General features: G+C 49.7%; 1 protein-coding gene across 2 annotated transcripts; it reads left to right on the top strand.

The window, feature by feature from the left end:
- Positions 1 to 7,159: 7,159 nt before the first annotated feature.
- On the top strand, positions 7,160 to 10,677 carry LOC101518061 (granzyme H-like). 2 transcript variants are annotated; one of them, XM_004584928.2, is made up of 5 exons: positions 7,160 to 7,426; positions 8,814 to 8,958; positions 9,437 to 9,572; positions 9,773 to 10,030; positions 10,410 to 10,677. In XM_004584928.2, exons 1-5 carry the CDS (start codon positions 7,372 to 7,374, stop codon positions 10,551 to 10,553), a joined length of 738 nt encoding a protein of 245 aa, XP_004584985.2. In that variant the 5' UTR covers positions 7,160 to 7,371; the 3' UTR covers positions 10,554 to 10,677. The 2 variants fall into 2 exon arrangements, with proteins under 2 accessions (XP_004584985.2, XP_058522258.1); XM_058666275.1 differs by lacking the exon at positions 9,773 to 10,030.
- Positions 10,678 to 18,925: the final 8,248 nt, after the last annotated feature.

The raw sequence follows: 18,925 nt of genomic DNA, 5'->3' as shown, positions 1-18,925 counted from the left end.
CTTCCATTTTCAGCTCATGTTTGAACAAAGCAAACCCCAACCTATCCAGAAGCGGTGACATTCCCTTTGGCATGGACCAGTCAGTGTTTGCAGCTCCTGTCACCAACTCTGCATACACCCAAAGCCAGTGTGGCAGATCATATTTTCCTAAATGATTGAAACACTGCCTTCCCCATCCCACCAACTCTTCTACAGCACAACCTCTCCCCACAATGAGAGGCAAGCTCTAAGACCCTTCCTTGCAAATCTGAGTAGGATCTTTCAGTTGCCCCAACCAATGGGATATAATAGAAGAAATGAAAGGATGCAACATCTACCTGGCTTTGGCTTGCTTGTGAGGAGTTTGATCACTCTGGGGGAAGCCAACCAACTTGCAATTTAAAAAATGATGCTGTGAGACAACATGGAAAGGTCCCAATGGAAAGGCAATGAAGTTCCTAGACAGTGGCTAGCATCCACAGTAATGACTGAGACTTCAAGTGATGCTAGTCTCTGGGCTTTGAGCCTGCTGACACCAAGGAGAGACAACCCTGACCGAGTTTCTCATTCATAGACCAAGTACATATTGTCAAACAAAATGCATCCTCTCCCCATGCGGTCTGTCCATTCTTCTAACCACGGCCTTCACCTCCCGTATCCAGTACTGATGATTTTGTCTGCTCCACCAGAGCCAAAGAATCTCATCTCCAATATCTCTGACTTTCCCAAGGAAAAGGACCTCCATGGGCGGCCATCTTGAGAGTCTCTTGATAGTCAAGGTGTTCTTGTATCTACCATGATGATACTCGAGTTTCTGGGGTTTGAGAGCCCACTAACTGCAGTATTTCCAACCACTGTGGTCTCAAGGCCCTATATGCTGCTGCTGTGGTCACGACTAGGTAGTCAAGAGCTACTGGTACTCACGTGATGACTGGTAATTTTGTACTCCACTCAGGTCTGAGGACTTTGTCATGCAAAGATGCATGATATCTGATAAAACCGCACAAAGCCAGACATCACCTGAGGTTCAAAGATTCAAAGACAAGAACAGACAGCGACTGTGATCTGAACAACCTCACCGGGAAAATGCAGCCACTGTTGCTCCTGTTGCCCTTGCTTCCGAGCGTGAAGCTGAGACCGGTAACTGACTGCCCCATGAGGAGGGTCCCACAGGCCAGCCCTGTTGCTACATCCTGGACTTGATCCAATTACAGGAACTTTCTGAACCCCAGGAGTTGCCCTCCTCTCTGACGTGAAATTTGTCAGAAGCTGCTTAGCAGTAACACAACCAGTCCTCATAAGTTACTATCCCTCCCCAAGCCATACCCTATCATCTGGGGAGTGGATTCTCTCAGAAAAAAAAAAAAAACATCCTGGAAAAAAAAAAAACATGTTGGACACTATCAATGAGTAATAACTAATTCTTCCAAGATAGGGTAGCATGGAGAAAAGAACTAGCTTCTAGATCAAAGGAAAATCCACCAACTTTCTTAGGCAAGTTTTAAAATGTACCCTCAATCTTCATCTCCTTCTCTAAAGAAACCTAGGCCCCAGTTGGTCTCAGACTTGCTGCCATCCTGGACCCTTTAATACCTACTGTGGTTCTGATTCAACTTCATTTCCCCTGCCCATCTTTTCATTTCCAGAATGGCTCCATCTGTTCCTCCAGTACTATCCAACCAAGCCTCAACAGAGACTACCTGGGAGCTGTTCCTTCAGGCGTTCAAGCCAGGAACGGCATGCCTACATCATGTCAGGTTCCAGAAGACAAAACCAAACTCAGCAACTCAGCATTTCAAGTTTGCAGTCAGAGCATTACAAAGCAGCAGCGACTCAGTGGGGTCTGGGCAGCAAATGGAGAAGGAGAAGCCAGGAGCTTCTCAAACAGGATTTTTCAGAATTTATGGGGACGCCACTGCTTTGTCCAAAGTCTGTCTTTCAACTCAAATGTCTGATGCACAAACTCAGGAAAGTTCACAAACTCAGACCACATTTGTCTTCCTCAGAAGGAGATTCTAAGTCTTGTATATCACTGGGCAAACCAGGGATACTACCCAGAGAATCCACTGCACGCCCTTGTTGGTGCTGCCAACTATTAGCGACTCCACTATCTACCACTCCACCCAGCCCTACACTCCCTGTAGCTCATTCCAGTCTCCCCTTCTTCAGCCTTCAGCCCCTTAAGCACAGATGACAGAACAGTATTTTTCTTTCAGGGAAAATCACTGGGGGCCATGAGGCCACACCTCATTCTCATCCCTACATAGCATTTCTTCAAGTCAACTCCTGTCAAAACCCTAAACATTGTGGTATCCTTGTGTGTGAGGACCTTATGTTGACAGCAGCTCACAGCCTGGGGAGGTAAGCTCATGCCAAGGCCCCCTCCCCTGGGGGAATCTTCTCTTTTAGAAGCTGCAAATACAGGTCACCTGTTGACACAGGAGTCCTCAGAGCATAGATAAACCTTGGATAGAGAGCAAGGGCTCATTGCGAGTGGCTTGGCACAGAGGGAAGGGGCACTCTGGTTGAAGTACATGGGAAGGGAGCTCAGCACTGCACCTGGAACCCGGCGGGCATGTCTAAGCAACTGAGGTGCTTTGTTTTGTTTTTCTTGGCGATAGGCAACGTTGGTGCCAGGCTGTGCCCCCGTGACTCCTCTCTAAGGCCTCAGTTCAGTTCCATATGTGTCACCCTGGAAGCCCACAACATCAGGATGAACGAGAGAACGCAGCAGGTCATCCCCGTGAGAAAAGTCATCCCACACCAAGACTATCATCCTGAGAAACCTTTCAATTACATCATGTTACTCTAGGTAAGACACGTCAGTCCATGGAGCTGGCATCCTTTAATCCTGAGGTGTCTGCATCCCCAGGTCCTTGTTCCCAACTTTCCTTCCCAAAATGGAAGGAATCTGTTGTACTTGTCCTAGACCCATGGAGAAGGCAACTCTGTGGCTGTCTGGAGTCTTTGTGGGCCACTGGTGGATTAAAACTCCTTCCTTGTGTTTTCAGTTAAAGAACAATGCCAGCCTGAAGAAGGAGGTTGATCTCAGGGTGCCAACAGGAAGAGACCAGGTGAGGTCGGATAGTGTGCAGTGTGGCCGGCTGGGGGCGCACCAACATGACTGACAGCCCCACGACACTCCCTGAGGTAGAGCTCAAAATCCAAGGAGACCAGAAAGTGGAGAGTCCCCTGCTGGTCATTTGGGGCAACAGGAGGATGAGGCGCCAGGGGACTGAGCAGTGTGCTGGGCTCTGTACTCAACAGGCACTTCAGCGGGGTCTGGGAGTACCAAAAGGCCTTCCTGGGAAGTTTACTACCAAAGTTGCTAGAGCAGCAACACTCAGATTTGTGTGGGAGACCCAAACACAATGAAATCTTTTATGGTAAAATCACCAGCACTGTCCATCCCCCTGCCTTGTAACATGGTAAACCGTTGGGGGGATCCAAAATAGTGGGGCTGAACTGCATCCTTATGCACTCAGCCTTCCAGCAATCCAGTCTCAGCTTCTGTCTTCCTGCAGCAAAGGAGCAACTGGCAGGCAGAGGCCTCCAGGTGCTGGGGAGGCCCGGCTGACCCCTGCTGACTTGAGGGTATTGGGTAGGGCCTGACTGGAGCTCTAGTACTGAGGAATGTCACAAGGCCTGCCTTGGCTGTGCTTTCACACACTGCTCACGACAGTGAACACACTGCTCCCTGAGCAGAAGCAGACCAGCTCAGCCCTGCTTCTGTCTGTCCACAGGGCGACTCTGGAGGACCCTTCGTGTGTAACAGCGTGGCCCAGGGCGTTGTCTCCTTTGGAATGGAGGACAGGACACCTCCCAGGGTCTACACCAGGATCTCAAGCTTTGTGCCCTGGACAGAAAAAACAAAGAGATCTTTCCAACCACAAGGGCCAAACAGAAATGCCTCCAGGATTCATTTATCCGTCATCTTCTCTGGGGTAGGAGCCAAAAGTCCTTTAGGTGGGAGGGTGACAGAAAATCTGTCAAGCACTTAATAAATGTCTAGTGTGAAAGGTGTTGACTCCTCCTCCCTTATTCACCAAAACAGCATCCCTTAAACACCAGCTATGTGGTCAGTAGCCCTTGGTTCACATTTCTGACTCGCTTCATGCTTCCACCTCCTGCAGATCCCAGCTTTAAAACTGTGCTATGGTGACAGTAGCTGCAAACAGGCCTTTCCAGGACTGCCTCTCCCTGGCAGGCTCAGTGGACGCTCCCTCAAGGACAAGGAGACATCTCCCAGGGCCAGAGGTGGGAGTTGGAGGGGTAAGTAACCTTCCCTCAATAAACATCTTAGCTTATCTGTGTTGTTCTCACCTCATTCCATACCTGCACCCCTCCTTTAACCCCAGAACTAATATAAACCTGATTTGGAAAGAAGATTAGTTCAAAGCTTCAAGTTGGGGGCTACTTTTCCACCTTATCAAAAGTGAGTGACAGTCTCTTTTGCAAAAGTATGGTTCACCCTACACAGGGCTCCCTCTTCAAATCAGGGCAGCTGGCAGCCAGCAGCATGGGAAGTTCCAGGAAGGTCCTTCAGTACTCAGACCCCGCTGAAGTGCCTGCTGCAGCCCCAGGTTGAGTGCAGAGCCCAGCACACTGCAGTCTCCTGGAGCCTCATCCGCCTGCTGCCCCAAATGACCAGCAGGGGGCTCTCCATTTACATAAAAGCCAGGCTCTCCACCACCTCTCGTTGTCCAAGATACAGTGAAGATCTACTACCTGCACTGTACATCCCAGCGGAGTCTTGGCGATGAGTCCACTCTGTCCCTTTCCTGAAGGAACTCGCGGGCAGAGCCACAACATCCCATCTCAGGCACACAGGTGTCCAGAGCCCAACAGCTGAGCCATGCCGCAACAGCCTGAGCCTGCTCAGCCTGGTCTCTGAACAGGGACTCTCCAGTCGCTCCCCTGGGCTGCGGGTGACCTGTAAAGGTAGAGAGACCGCTGCTCTGTAGTAAAACTAAGGTGCACCACTCCGTGGTCAGCGGACGCAGCGGCACTGGCCGGGCCTCACTGTAGGAACACAACATGGGGTGTGTGGATCTAGCTGGTTTACAAAGTGAGAGCTGCTTGACCTGGATATGCCTTGAAATCCACAAGAAGCAAATTCATCTTGTTTTGAAAATGCTGATCACTCCTTTGAGTTGTATTTATGTCCTACATATCACAGCAGACTATGGGGTTTGCAGAAAGAACTGGGCGGTTCTCTTATCCTGTTAGTACTCACGAGCACCCCCTCCTGGAAGGCAAGGGAGAGATGGTGAGAGCACAGAAGGTGAAGAAACCTCCCTTGATCGGATTGTATGCAGTTGGTACAAACCTTGGTACAGAAACTCAGATATGTATAAGATGCTGCATTTGGGGTGAGGGGTTGGCATGGTGGTTAAGATGCCACTTGCAACACTTGAAACCTAAATTTGAGTGCCCAGGTTGAAGCCCCAGTTCTGCTTCTGATTCAGCATTCACCCCTGGCAGTCAGCTAGTGATGACTCAAATAGCTGGGTCATCACCATTTGCCTGGGAAACCTCGACCAAACTCTTGGCTTCTGATTTGGACCTGGCCCATCCTCAGGGAGTTGAACCAGTAGAGGGAAGATCGCTTCCTATCTCTATCTTAAATAGCTTTGAAATAAATGAATACATAAATCAATTTTTGATTTTTTTTTGAAAGTGCTCTATTTTCCCATAAACCTGAGTTACACTCTAAACCTCAACTGACCTAAAATTTAATTCCAGTTATTCTTGAGGCCTTGCCACACTTAAAACAGAAACCAACTAAAGAAATCTCCTTGGTACCTGAAAAGTGGAGAAAAACTTTGAAGTCATCCATGTATGATGCTTAGTTTCTGCTTAGATTCCTGTGTGCCTCTGTCAGCCTCGTGAGGTGTGTCCAGAGGCCCAGGTCAATCGCTGTGCTGCTCAGAGTGAAACAGGGACTTCAAGCATGAGGCAGTGTTTCTTGTTGTCCCAACCTTAGACTATATCACACTCTTTTGACTCGAATAACAAGTTCACATATTTCAAAAGAGTGTGGTCATAGCATTCACATGTTCAGCTTAGCTGTGCATTTGTGGGTTTTGTGGCTAGAATGGGGGGAAATGAGTGTCACAGACCTAGAGGGTCCTTGGATAGAAGAAGAAACTAAAATTCAGAAACTTGAAATACCTGGTCCGACACCATATCATCAAGGCACCACAGAGCCCAGGCTGGATGCAGACTTCTCAGCATTTGAGGAAGTCTTTTTTGACCCAGGTAGGAGTTTCTCTAACTCCTTCTCAGAGCCAGAGCCCTTCAAGATCATCTGGCACTCACTGTGTGCTGCCTTCTCAGCCTGGCATCCAATGGGACGTCCAGCCTCTGCCTCAAAGGATCCCTGGAGGAAAAGCTCACAGGCTGGCCAGTAACCTGCTTGGCAGCAATACGGTCAGGAGCAACATTCCTTGGGTGAACTAAGCAATGAAATGGAATGTTCTCAGCTCCTCAGGCTCCCCCTATAAGCAATTGCTTACAGTCTCCAACTGTAAGCAATCCTCAAAAAATTACTGACTGTCTGCCGCTTACAGACAAGAAAGAGTGCTCCTCTAAATGCTAGAGAAAATGTACCCCACCCCACATGCCACTTCCAAATACTCTGGAGAACCCTGGGACTTCAGCCCTGATTTCCACTAGACCCCATAACTTGACCCAGAACGACAGGCTACGTTGTCAGAGAAGTCAAGATGATCCAGCACACCACACCTAAATATAGGTGACAGCTCTCCCCTCATTCCCATCAGCCAAGACAATGAGACAATAGGGAAGCTGAACCAGAAATTAAACCACTACAACAAAACAACTCAATACACCCTGAATCAGACATAGGAGGAAATATTGTCACCCACAGCCTAGCAAGGGGAAATAATAAATAATGCACAACGTCAACCAACTATTAACTTTTCAAAGACAGGTGTCCTGTGTCTCCTAGCCCTACATGTAGCTCACTAAATAATTACACATAATTTTTGTTAGGATGGAAAAAGAGTTCAGGGGCTGAAGAAAGAGGCTACTAGGGGGCTTCATTACAGGGTGTTTAGGGGCTCCAGTCCTTCTGCCAACTGCAGCCCCAGCCTCAACCACATCCACCTTCTCACTCTTTGTTTTCACTTTTGCTTTAACATGGCAGTAGGGAGTGCTGATGTGGTGATGGTGCTGTTTCCATCGAAACTAAACCAGAGAACTTTGCCAAACCACCTTGCATGATGACACCCACCAGAAACAAGAAGCAGCAATCCGGAAGGCATGCCATATGAAGTCTGCGAACCCACCCCGGTTCCTGCTCTTCCGGGGCCCTAGTCTAGAAGGAAAAACACCAGCCACTCCAACCAGGTCAGCCCTACAGGGAAGATGCTGAGGCTCCTGCTCCTGTGGCTCTTGCTTCTGCTCCGTGGGGCAGGTACAGGTGAGTGAGCACTTATCCCACAGGCCGGAGCCCATCTCGCAAAGTTCTGTGTCCTCCCAGTGCCTCCGCCCAGCACTGTTTGGAGTCCAGGAACTTTCTGAGCCCCAGCTCTTAGCCCAAACCCAGACTCGGAAGTCTGGCACTAGGAAGGTATTCCACGGGGGTGGTAACCCAGAGGGTTCCCCAGGGGGTATAGTGGGATGTCAGCCTCTCCCTAGACCTCTCCTCCATCACCCCACAAGGGAGTTGTTCCTAGGCATTTGTCAGGGGCTGGCGTAATGATATATTAGGCTAAGCTTCCACCAGCAGCACCAGCATCACAATCCATGTGGGTGCCAATTTGAATCCTGGTCACTGCACTGTTGATCCAGCTCCTTGTTCAGCGCTTGGGAAGGCAGTGGATGATGGCGCAAGTCCTTGGGCCTCTGCACTCAGGTGGGAGACCTAAGTGAAGCTCCTGGCTCCTGGCTTTGAATCGGCCCGGCTGTGGCCCACGAGACCATTTGTGCAGTGAACAAGCAGATGGAAAACTTCTCTCTCCCTCTCTCCTCTTTATCCTTTCTATCTGTAACTCTACCTTTCCAATAAAAATAAGTCTTAAAAAGGGGGCAGGAGGGATATTTGGCAGGGGATATGAAGCTATGGAAGATAAGCTGTTAAAACCCCTCCCTCCTTCCCCAGAAAGGCAGCTTAGACACCCAGCCGCAGAGGTGGCGGCTGTCACCGAGCAGGTCGCATCATTCAGTCCCACCCAGAGGGAGTCCCAGGCGCAGCTGCTCTCAGCTGGCACCCACAGCCCCTGCTGCCCTGGCTCCACCTTAGGACTTCTCAATCCAGTTGTGGTCAGTGTCTCCACCTCCTCTGGCCCTCCCAGGCCCGCTGGCTGCTCCCTGATTATTAATGACAACCTCTTCTCACCTCCCTGAGGCCCCACCCCACAAGTCCCAGCCAAAGACTAACTGAAACTGATTCATTCATGCCAAAAAAAAAAAAAAAAAAAGACCAGAAACCCGGGTGTGTTTGGCTTTAGGAGAAGAGAGATGACAGTAAATGGTTACAAAGAGATGCCCATCAGGATATCAGCAAAGACTCTGAAGGGTCAGGGAGACTTGGCAGGAAGGAAGGAACAGCAGTCATGCTCAGGACCCTCTGCCGTTTCACCACCAGAGCGTACCTCCTGCATGTTCCCATGGGGCATAGGGCATGGGAGACAAGCACTGTCCCCCCTTGCTCAGGCCAGGACTCAGGCTTGAGTCACAGAAAAGGTTCTTCTGCCCACAAGGAGAGCTGTCTACCGAGCCTCAGAGGCTCCTCCCTGCTGCCTGTAGGACCTATCCCCTCACCCCAACCACAGCTGCCCCATGGAGTTTCCAGGCCTTTTTTGCAGAGGAGATCATCGGGGGCCAAGAAGTCAAGCCCCACTCCCGGCCCTACATGGCGCTTGTTCAGTCTCTGGCAACAAGTAAGAAGAGGTGCAGTGGGGTCCTGGTGCGAGAAGACTTTGTGCTGACAGCGGCTCACTGCCAGGGAAGGTAAGAACAAGGGCACAGCCTGTCTCACCCAGGCCCCATTGGGGCTAGGTGGGGAAGAGGAACTCCTGGGGTGCTGGCAACCTCCCAGAGAACAGGACGGGGACACTGAGAGGCTGGGGACTAGGACAGGGCAGATTTAGGGCCAGAGGATCCGCAGAAAGAGAAAGTGTCACAGGTGAAAAGAGAAGGACCATGCTGACCACATAAAGCCATGACGACCATGGCAAGTGCACACAATTTTAGAACATCGCCTGCCAGCCAGGTGTAGCACCTAGAAGCCTTACTCTCAGCATTCTTTTAGCTTCTCCACAGTATTCTAAAGAGGCAGGAGACTCAGTCCCTCAACCAATGTCCCCTCAACTCCCTCTCAGCCACAGTCCTCCCCATGATGTCCCAGCTGCCACTTGTTCTTCATGGTTGCTGGGCTGCGTCCCCTGTGAGTCCACAGCCTCCCTTCCCTCACTCTGTCCCCTTACAGCAGTATGAATGTCACCCTGGGGGCGCACAACATCAAGAAGCCAGAAAAGACCCAGCAGGTCATCCCCGTGAGAAGAGCCATCCCTCACCCAAACTTCAACCCCAGGGACTTCTCCGGGGACATCATGTTACTACAGGTAGGAGACCTCCCCACTACCCTTCCTCTCCCAGGTCTAGTTGTCACTCCTCCCCCCTGACACTCTGCTCCTCCCCTCCTTCTCACCCTGACTACTTAGCCAATTCCGGTACTTCAGGGGACAGGGCGCGGGGGCAGGCCCAAAGTGGGGTCCAGATGGCCACAGGGCTGAGCTAGACCATCTTGCCTTTTACCCATCAGCTGGAGAGAAAGGTCAAGCGGACTGCAGCCATACAACCCCTCAGCCTGCCCAGGGGCAGGGTCCGGGTGAAGCCAGGGCAGGTGTGCCATGTGGCCGGCTGGGGGCAGGTTGCCATGGGCACCCTAGCAACCACATTGCAGGAAGTGGAGCTGACTGTGCAGCCGGACTGGGAGTGCGAGTCCCTCTTCCGCAACTATTACCGCAGGGCCACTGAGATCTGTGTGGGTGACCCAAAGGAGAAGAAGACTGGCTGCAAGGTACAGTTCCCAGTTCATGCCCATAGCTACCCTGTGTAGAGAGGGGGCTGAGAGAGGTCTAGAATAACGAGAGTGGTGACATCCCCTGTCCTCAATCCCAGTCAACCTGAGCATCCCAAGCATGTAGTCTTTAGCACATCCTGGGGAGGAATGAGGCACCCCGCCGCAGCAGCAGTGTATCCCTGAGGACTCAGGCTGGGTCTGGGCAGAGCTAGAAAGAAGAGCCAGGTCCTGGCAGGAGCCCCAGCACTGAGGGAGAGGATACAAGGCATGTCCTGGCCTTGATCTTAACACACACAGAGCCCCTGCACTCCTGGGGGAAGTGGGGCGGGTCGGTCCAGGAGGAGACCAACTCACACCTTCTCTTCTCTGCCCACAGGGAGATTCTGGGGGGCCTCTCGTGTGTAGCAATATGGCCCAAGGAATTTTCTCCTATGGACAAAAAAATAGAAGCCCTCCAGGAGTCTTCATCAAGGTCTCCCACTTCCTGCCCTGGATAAAGAGAACCATGAGGGACCTCTAGCAGCAGGTGTCAGACTGGCCTTCCTCCATCACCAAGCATCTTTCCTGGATGAGAGGTTAAGGCCCTGCAGGGGTGGGCAGTGGGGGAAACAGCAGCATAATAAATGCATCCCCAGAGAAAATAAGACTGAAGCCTTGCTTACTCATGATCTTTCCTTTTATTTATTTATTTACTTTTTAAATTTATTTTTGTTTGTTTGTTTCTGAACTTTCTATTTCTTCTTCCCATTTCTGGAAAGAGGAGGGAGATAAGGGGAGAAGCCATACCCAGCCTCCCAAACACCCCAGTACCCAGAGATGGGGAATGGACACCTGATATCAACCCAGGGTCCTGATGTGGCACACGCTCCAAGGATGATAGTTCTGAAATGTGGCCGATCTCGTCGATCTATGGATGATGAATCCCTTCCAATGTCCATTGATTGACACAGTTGACCTTAGAGTCTCCGTTTGCCCAGACACTTGCTGTCACTGTTTAGCTGGAGTAGTTGTCCCTATGTTCTGTTCTTCATTTTCTGTTATGGTATCAGATGTGCTCTGTAGGCCCCAATGGATATCATACCTTCTATGTGCACCATGGTCTGTCATCCAACACTCCACCCTTTACTCTGAGGAGGACTAGTCCTCACATGTGGGCTCATGGACCCCTGGACAGGCCACCTGGACCCCATCAGACCCCCTACCCCTGGGGCTCAGGGACCTGGCACCCATTGTGCAAGTGGGCCCAAGGACACAAGTCAGGTGACCCAAGACCCACCCAACCCTCATGCCCCAGGACTCACGAGCCCAGCAGACACTGTTAAAGTGGCCCAAGGACCCGGGCCAGGTGACTCAGGCCCCACTGAACCCCCGCCTCCAGAGATCATGGATCCAACACCCACCATGCAGGTGGGCCATGTCCTAGGACCTAGGACCCACCAGATCCCCCACCCCCGGGCATTAATGGACCCAGCACCCATCACACAGATGGGCCCAAGGACCTGGACCAGGCAACTTGGGACCTGCCGTATCCTCACCCCTGGGACTCACAGACCTGGCACCCACTATGCAGGCAGGTCCAAGGACCTGGGCCAGGAGACCTGGACTCCTCTGGAAACTCCACCCTGGGACTCATTGATCCAGTACCCATCATCCAGATGGGCCAAAGGTCCCAGGTCAGATGACCTGGGCCCCACTAGACCCTCCACCCTCAGGGCCCACGGAGCCAACACCTACCACCCAGGTGGAACAAAGTTCCCAGGCCCAATGACCCAGACCCCACTGAACCCGTCTGCCCCTTAGGCTCATGGATCCATCACCCACCACTCCCAGACTGGCATGGTTCACCTCACCTTGGCATCAACCAGTGGATGCTTCAACCTGGTTCAGTCCAGCCTGCCCCCAGTTCCAGCTCCTGCTGATTAGTGCTGCAGCCTAGCCTTGCCCAGTCAGCCCCTCAACCCAGCCTCAGTGTGAACTGGCTGATGTTGCAGCCCAACCTGGCCCCTGCTGCACTCCATCCTGGTTCTCAGACATGCCAGTGGCTGTGATGAACTGGCCTGGCCTGGTCTTCCCCCAGGCTTAACCTATATGTATGCTGGAGGGTACTGTAATCTGGCCTGGTTTGGGCTACTCCTTGCCTTCATTCTTGTGCTTATCTGCAGGAACTGAAAGCTGCCAAAGGAGTCACCCAAGCTCCTCTATCTGGTCTCCTCCCAGCGGCAGATCTTACATACACCAGTACATCCTTGGCCCAGGTTGACTTTGTCTGCCTCTTGTCTTGGCAGGAATAGTATCCCTGCCCAATTGGCCCATAACCTTCCCAGTTCTTACTGTTGGGTATTGCTGACCAGTCATACCTGGTTCATGCCCAGACAATTCTCACATGGTTCAGCAGAAGCCATGAGCTAGCCCAGCCCATTCTATGCCCACCCTGGCTCTCACAAGTACCAGTGGGTGCTGGAGTCTAGCCCAGTCTGGCCCTCCCCAAACCTAGTCCACACCCATGCTGAGGAAGGCTGTAGCCATGTCCAGCCCAGCCTAATGAGCCCATTCCAGCTCTTGCACTCATCAGTTAGGAATTCCAACCCAGCCAGGGTGTCCCCTTAACTCCCCAACCAGGCCTATTCCCAGCCACAGTTTTTATGCGTGCCAACAGAAATCGGTGAGCCCGCATACTCCTCCATATTCTACCCCCAGACCCAATTCTATCATGTGCTTGTCTGCTTCATGTGCCCAGCCTCACATTCCCCATTCCCTGTTGTGACACTCACTCATGGGTTCCCTGATCTAGCCCTTTGAGTACAGTGGCCTTGTCCATGGAAGTCCCCCAGAAATCATTCCTCACCTGGACATGAACCCTCAGGGCCCTGCTCACCCCCATCTGTGCAATCCCCTAGACTCCTTGTAACCCCCACACCCAAGTTCCCAGAGCACACTGCGGGCAACCTCAGAGCTTTGCCCAGAGCCATTGGCACTCAGCCCAAGTTTCCTCAGCTACAGCCACACAGCCAGGGAGCAAAAATCCCAAGCCTCCATCTTAGGCCAGCTCAGGATCTGCCCACAGCATGATGGAAGTGGACAGAGCTAAAATCCTGAGTCTCAAGTCCAGCCCGGCATGAGTTCCCCCAGCCATAGCCGGGTAAGCAAAATTCCCGAGCTTCCAACCTGAACTTCTTTCAGTACACAATAATGTTAACTGCACGCAGCTGTCAGTCCCAGCTTTTGCTGCCTCCTTTATGCTCCAGCTCCTACTCTATGAAGTCCATCAATCACATATCGATATATAGTCTTCTACCAGAGCAGAATCTGAACCCCAGTAATAAAGGACAGTCTTTTTTTAAGATTTATTTATTTTTATTGCAAAGTCAGATATGTAGAGAGAGGAGGACAGACAGCAAGGAAGATCTTCCATCCGATGATTCACTCCCCAAGTATGTGCAACGGCCGGTGCTGCGCCGATCCGAAGCCAGGAGCTTCCTCTAGGTCTCCCACGCAGGTGCAGGGTTCCAAGGATTTGGGCCATCCTCAACTGCTTTCCCAGGCCACAAGCAGGGAGCTTGATGGGAAGTGGAGCTGCAAACTGCTGGTGACAGCCTCACTTGGTACAATGATCTTGGAAATAGTTTGGCATCACCTAGTAAAGTTCATAGTGTGAAGTCAGCACCATGGCTCAACAACATAATCCCCCACCCTGTGGTAGCAGCATCCCATATGGGGGCTGGTTCATATCCTGCCTGATCTATTTCCCATCCAGCTCTCTACTCAAGACCTGGGAAAGCAATGGAGGATGGTCCCAGTCCTTGAGACCCTGCACCCACTTGGGGAACCCAGAATAAGCTCCTAGCTCCTACCTTAAGATCAACTCAGCTCTGACCATTGCCACTATTTGGAAAAATGAACCCACAGATGGAGAACCTTTCTCTCTGTATGTGTGTGTGTGTCTCTCTCTCTCTTTCTCTCTTGCTTTTCTCCCTGCAAATCTGCCTTTCTGATGAAAATAAATAAATCTTTAAATTTAGAAAAAAAGTTAACAGTGTGCATATGCTGTGATCCTATGACTGCATTCCTAGTAAAGAGGCCATAAAAGGCTCATGCAAATGTGCACCAAGATAGAAGCCCAATTGACGTTATTCACAGCAACCAAAAGCTAAACCAAAAAACCTACAACAGCCCATTATCTACAAAATGGAGAGGTAAACTGTGGTTTACTCAAGTGACAGAAAAGTAACTGGCACAAAATAAGGACACATCTCACAACCAGAATTTTAAATGAAATAAATAAGGTACAAAGGAATGCCTTAATTTCATTTCATCCATTTAAATTTTAGTAGAGGATGGGCCCAGCGCTGTGGCCTAGCAGCTAAAGTCCTTGCCTTGAACACGCCGGGATCCCATATGGGTGCCGGTTCTAACTCCGGCAGCTCCACTTCCCATCCAGCTCCCTGCTTGCGGCCTGGGAAAGCAGTCAAGGACAGCCTAAAGCCTTGGGACCCTGCACCTGTGTAGGAGACCTGGAAGAAGTTCCTGGCTCCTGGCTTCAGATCGGCACAGCACCAGCCGTCGCAGTCACTTGGGGAATGAATCATCGGATGGAATATCTTCCTCTCTGTCTCTCCTCCTCTCTGTATATCTGACTTTGTAATGAAAATAAAAAATAAATCTTTAAAAATAAATAAATTTTAGTAGAGGAAACTATATTGTCTAGAAGTACATAAATAAGCAGTGAAAATAGAAATATTTCTCGTTGTCAAAAATCAGGAACTAAATAGATTCAGAAAAAGAAGGATTACCCAAAAGTAAAGGTAGGGGCATCTCCTGGAAGGGTTTATGATACACACCAGCCTTCTTTGTCCTGCCTATGTTCTATTTCTTTTCATTTTTTAAGATTTATTTTATGGCCCAGGGCAGTGGTTCAATTGTCTGATCCTCCCCCTGCAAGCACTGGGATCCTATAGAGGTGCCAGTTTCTGTCCCAGCTGCTCCACATCCCGTCCAGCTCCTTGCTAACGGCCTGAGAAGGCAGCTGAGGATGGCCCAAAGCCTTGGGACCCTGCGCCCACAAAGGAGACCTGGAAGAAGCTCCTGGCTCCTAGCTTTGGATCAGCTCACCTTAAGCCATTGCAGCCACTTGAAATAAGCCAGCCAATGGAATATCATGCTCTCTGTGTCTCCTTCTCTCTTAACTCTGATTGCCTTTCCAATAAAAATCATCTTTTAAAAAAATAAATAGATATAAAAATGGAAAGATTTATTTACATGCACAATCTGGCATGAGAGATCTCTAGAACTTTGTCATATTTTAAATGGAAACATTGTACACATTTTTAAAACTCCTTTTATTCCTCTTCACAGAGTGTCTGTTTTATGCTTAAGGTCCTGAGAACTTTAGATACCTCATAGAAACATATCATGCAGCATTTTTTAGACAATATACTTGACTCCATCAGGATTTATCCATAATGTAGCATACAATAGGATTTCCCTCTTTTGGGGGACAAATAATATTTCATTACATATACATACCATGTTTCCTCTATCTGTTCATTTACCTATGGAATTTAGGCTGTGTCTGCCTCTTGACTTGTTTTTGTTTTTCATTTTTGTTTTTAATTTTTTGAAGATCTATTTGTTTTTATTAGAAAGTAGAGGAGAGGCAGAGAGATCTTCCATTTCTGGTTCGTTCACTCCCCAAATGGACATTCATGTATGGTTAAGATGACCACGTTTGGCAGGGCTAGATCTGGATCCCACTGTGCCAAGTGACTGCTGTATCAGAGCATGGACAAGGTGTGACTGGGCTGTAGCACCCAACAATAAGAACCAGAAAGGGTATGGGCCAGTTGGGCAAGGCTACTGTTCCTGCCAGGACAGCAGATGAACTAAGGCAACCTAGGCTAAGGACCCACCACTGTGTGGGAGATCTGCCACTGGGTGGAGAGCCCTAGTAGAGGAGCTTGGAGAACTCCTTTGTCAGGTACAGTCTTGCAGGTGAGCACAAGAACGAAGGCAAGGAGCAGCCCAGACCAGACCAGACCAGGTTAGAGTATCTGCCAGCATCCATGTAGCTCAGATCTAGGGGCAGGCCAGGCTGGGCCAGTTCAGAACACCCACTGGCAGATCTGAGAACCAGAACGGGGTGCAGGACAGACTAGGTCTGGCTGCAGCAGCACCAGCCAGTTCACATTAGGGATGGGATTGGGGGCTGACTGTGGCAGATTTGGATGGCAGCACCTGCAAGTACAAGCTGGAATGGGGGCAGACCATGCCAGTTCAGGCTATAGCACCCATTGGCAAATACCAAGCTGAGATGGGCCATGCTAGATTGGGCCACAACACACACCAGCACATTCAAGACAAGAGGGCTCGCCCAGTAGGAAAGCAGTGGGGACTCCCCTACTGAACCACTGCTCCTGCTAGAGTGTGTGAGAGCTGGGACTTGGGGCACCAGGCCCACCAGGGCTATAACACCTAATAGCCTGGTTTGGGGGAGAGCCACACTAGGCTAACTGATTATATCTACTGGTACAGGATGAGCCTGAGTTACGGCAGGTAGGCCAGGCTTTGCCTCATCAACAGCTGGCAAGTGCTGGGACTAGGGGCTAGTCCTATTGAACTTGACTGCAGAATCACCTGGAGAGTACAAGATCTGGGACAGGGAATGGGTCCATTGGGGAGAGAGTGGGCACCTCTCTGTTGGGCTGCAACTCCCACTGGTGAACATAAGAACCAGGACTGGGGTGCCCTTGGCTGGCAAGTGGTGACACCCACTGACATGAGTGGCATCTGGAAGGTAGAGTTGATCGAGTTGAGTTAGGTTTCAATACCCAATCATATATGAAGGAAACAATCAATATGGAAACGGTAGACTTACCCACTTTCCTACGAACCTTGACCTTTTTACCCTAATAAACTATATAAAGATTTTCAAAAACAAACAAAAAATACCCAATCATGTATATGAGATCTGAATGGGATGTGGGACAGACCGGACCAGTCTACTGCACATGTCGGCAGGCACAGGAACCAGAGCTGGTGCTGGTCCAGAGGGGATTATTGTGGGTCACTTGACTGGGCTTCAGCTCTCCCTGGTGCACATGAGGGCTGAGCATATGTTAATGCAGGGCTGGGCTGGGCTGCAGCACTCCCATTGGTTTGCAGAAGAAGGAGGGCAAAACAAATTGATCAACTACCCCAGTGAAGCTTGGCAACAAACTTCTGGGTGAATGGAGACACTGAGGTGGACTATATCAGATAATTGAACTTGGGGCAATGATATCAACAACATCTTAGAACTATCAAAACCACTTGAGCAAAACTCTCAGATCATACTCCACAACGGGAACCCTGGGATGACATCAGGTGGCTCTTTCCCATCCCCAAGTAGTGAGGCAGTTGGGAGCCTGAGCATGTTCTCTCCCCTGAATCCCCACCTCCCCCAGATACAGGAAGAAGAAAAAGAAAATGTGTAAGTAAAAGTGTCTCGCCCACTTTCCCCTGATCCTTGACCCTTCCCACCCTGATCAACTATGTATATATCATCAAAAATAAAAGAGTACAATTGAAAAAGATGATCACATTTATGTTAGGAGCTTTCATCTACAATTAAAAACAAAAACCACAAATCTATAACCACGAACTTCTTTCTTTCATAGCAGACAAAAATGGGGACTGGAAAAAAAGATGCCATGAGGGTAGGCTCCTGACCACTAGGCTCAGAAGCTGGCTGACTCCATTCCCTATGAACACATATCAGATGAGCTTCCAGAAAACACGTGGACAGGACAGTTAGTGCCAATACAGGCCTCCTGCCATAGACCAACAGATAGAAGATTGTCGTTTGATTAGAAGATTATAGAACCTTATGTTGCTAACCTGGCTGATGCTAGAAGCTGACAGAGGGACTGGCAGACTCTCAAAATTTGGGAACGTAGCATGTCAAATGCAAGATGCTTTATGCAAATCTATGGAGAAAGCATGACTGGGATAAATTAGTGGTCCTTTAAGAAGAAAGAATCCAGGAATCTGAAGGGCCAGTGTGCCAGGACTCCCAAGGCCAGACCGCAGTACCCTGATAGGGCTTGCTAATGGCCTCTAGCATTGGCAAGCAGTTCGTGCTTGCTGGCCCCAAATACGTCAGATATCCAATCTCAAGAACTAGAACCTGTGGCTATGGATCTGACCTGGGAGCAACTTCTGTTGCTTATGCCTGTGCAAAGAAGCCAACAACTTCACAAAGCAATGATGATGATGCAGGGGCACAGCCATTAGCACTGATTGCGAATTCTGTGGCTCATGAGAGGGATCCATTAGGTGCAATGAAGAGAGGTTTCCAAGTCCATGATGGCAAGCCCTGTGCCCCCAATCAAAAGGAACCAGCTACAGAAAACGTTATGAATCTGCATACTCCAACAACCCTTAAGATCAAGTGTTAGGAATCTCTGAGGAGGGAATAAAATGCGACAAATAGGTAACCAGCTCAGGATCAAGAGTTGGAAATCATACCTGCGCCACTCTGTGCATTTATCTCCCACCACTCCCCTCATCTCCATCCCTGAATCTTGTGGTCCCTCAAGTGGGGACCAGGACTTGAGGTTTGACATTCACCCTGAGAAGAAATTTGGGACATAAAGGGATGTAAAAGTGAGGTGACCAATGCACACTTTATTGAATTTTTCTGGGGCAACTTATACCAATTTTCTGCAAAGCAAACAGGTTGATAAAAGTTATAAGTTAACTAAACAATAGCATACAAGCTACTCCAATGATAGATCACAAAGGATTTGGAAAACAATTACCAGGTCTCAGGCAACGGAATATGTAAACATGAGTTACAGAAACCAATACCAGTAAATAAACAGAACTAACCAGAAACACAATTTACCAGAACTTTCT

This window comes from Ochotona princeps, chromosome 6 (assembly GCF_030435755.1).
Source record: "Ochotona princeps isolate mOchPri1 chromosome 6, mOchPri1.hap1, whole genome shotgun sequence".
Taxonomy (NCBI): domain Eukaryota; kingdom Metazoa; phylum Chordata; class Mammalia; order Lagomorpha; family Ochotonidae; genus Ochotona; species Ochotona princeps.
Note: the sequence above shows the minus strand (reverse complement) of the source record. Positions and strands in the feature narration are given on the sequence as shown.

What these genes read in the sequence shown, in the direction of transcription:
- LOC101518061 (XM_004584928.2), top strand. Translation starts at nt 7,372, where the DNA reads ATGCTGAGGCTCCTGCTCCTGTGGCTCTTGCTTCTGCTCCGTGGGGCA. An exon ending in GGGACATCATGTTACTACAG is followed by an intron (nt 9,573 to 9,772) that starts GTAGGAGACCTC and finishes TTTACCCATCAG; the next exon opens with CTGGAGAGAAAGGTCAAGCG. An exon ending in AGAAGAAGACTGGCTGCAAG is followed by an intron (nt 10,031 to 10,409) that starts GTACAGTTCCCA and finishes CTCTGCCCACAG; the next exon opens with GGAGATTCTGGGGGGCCTCT.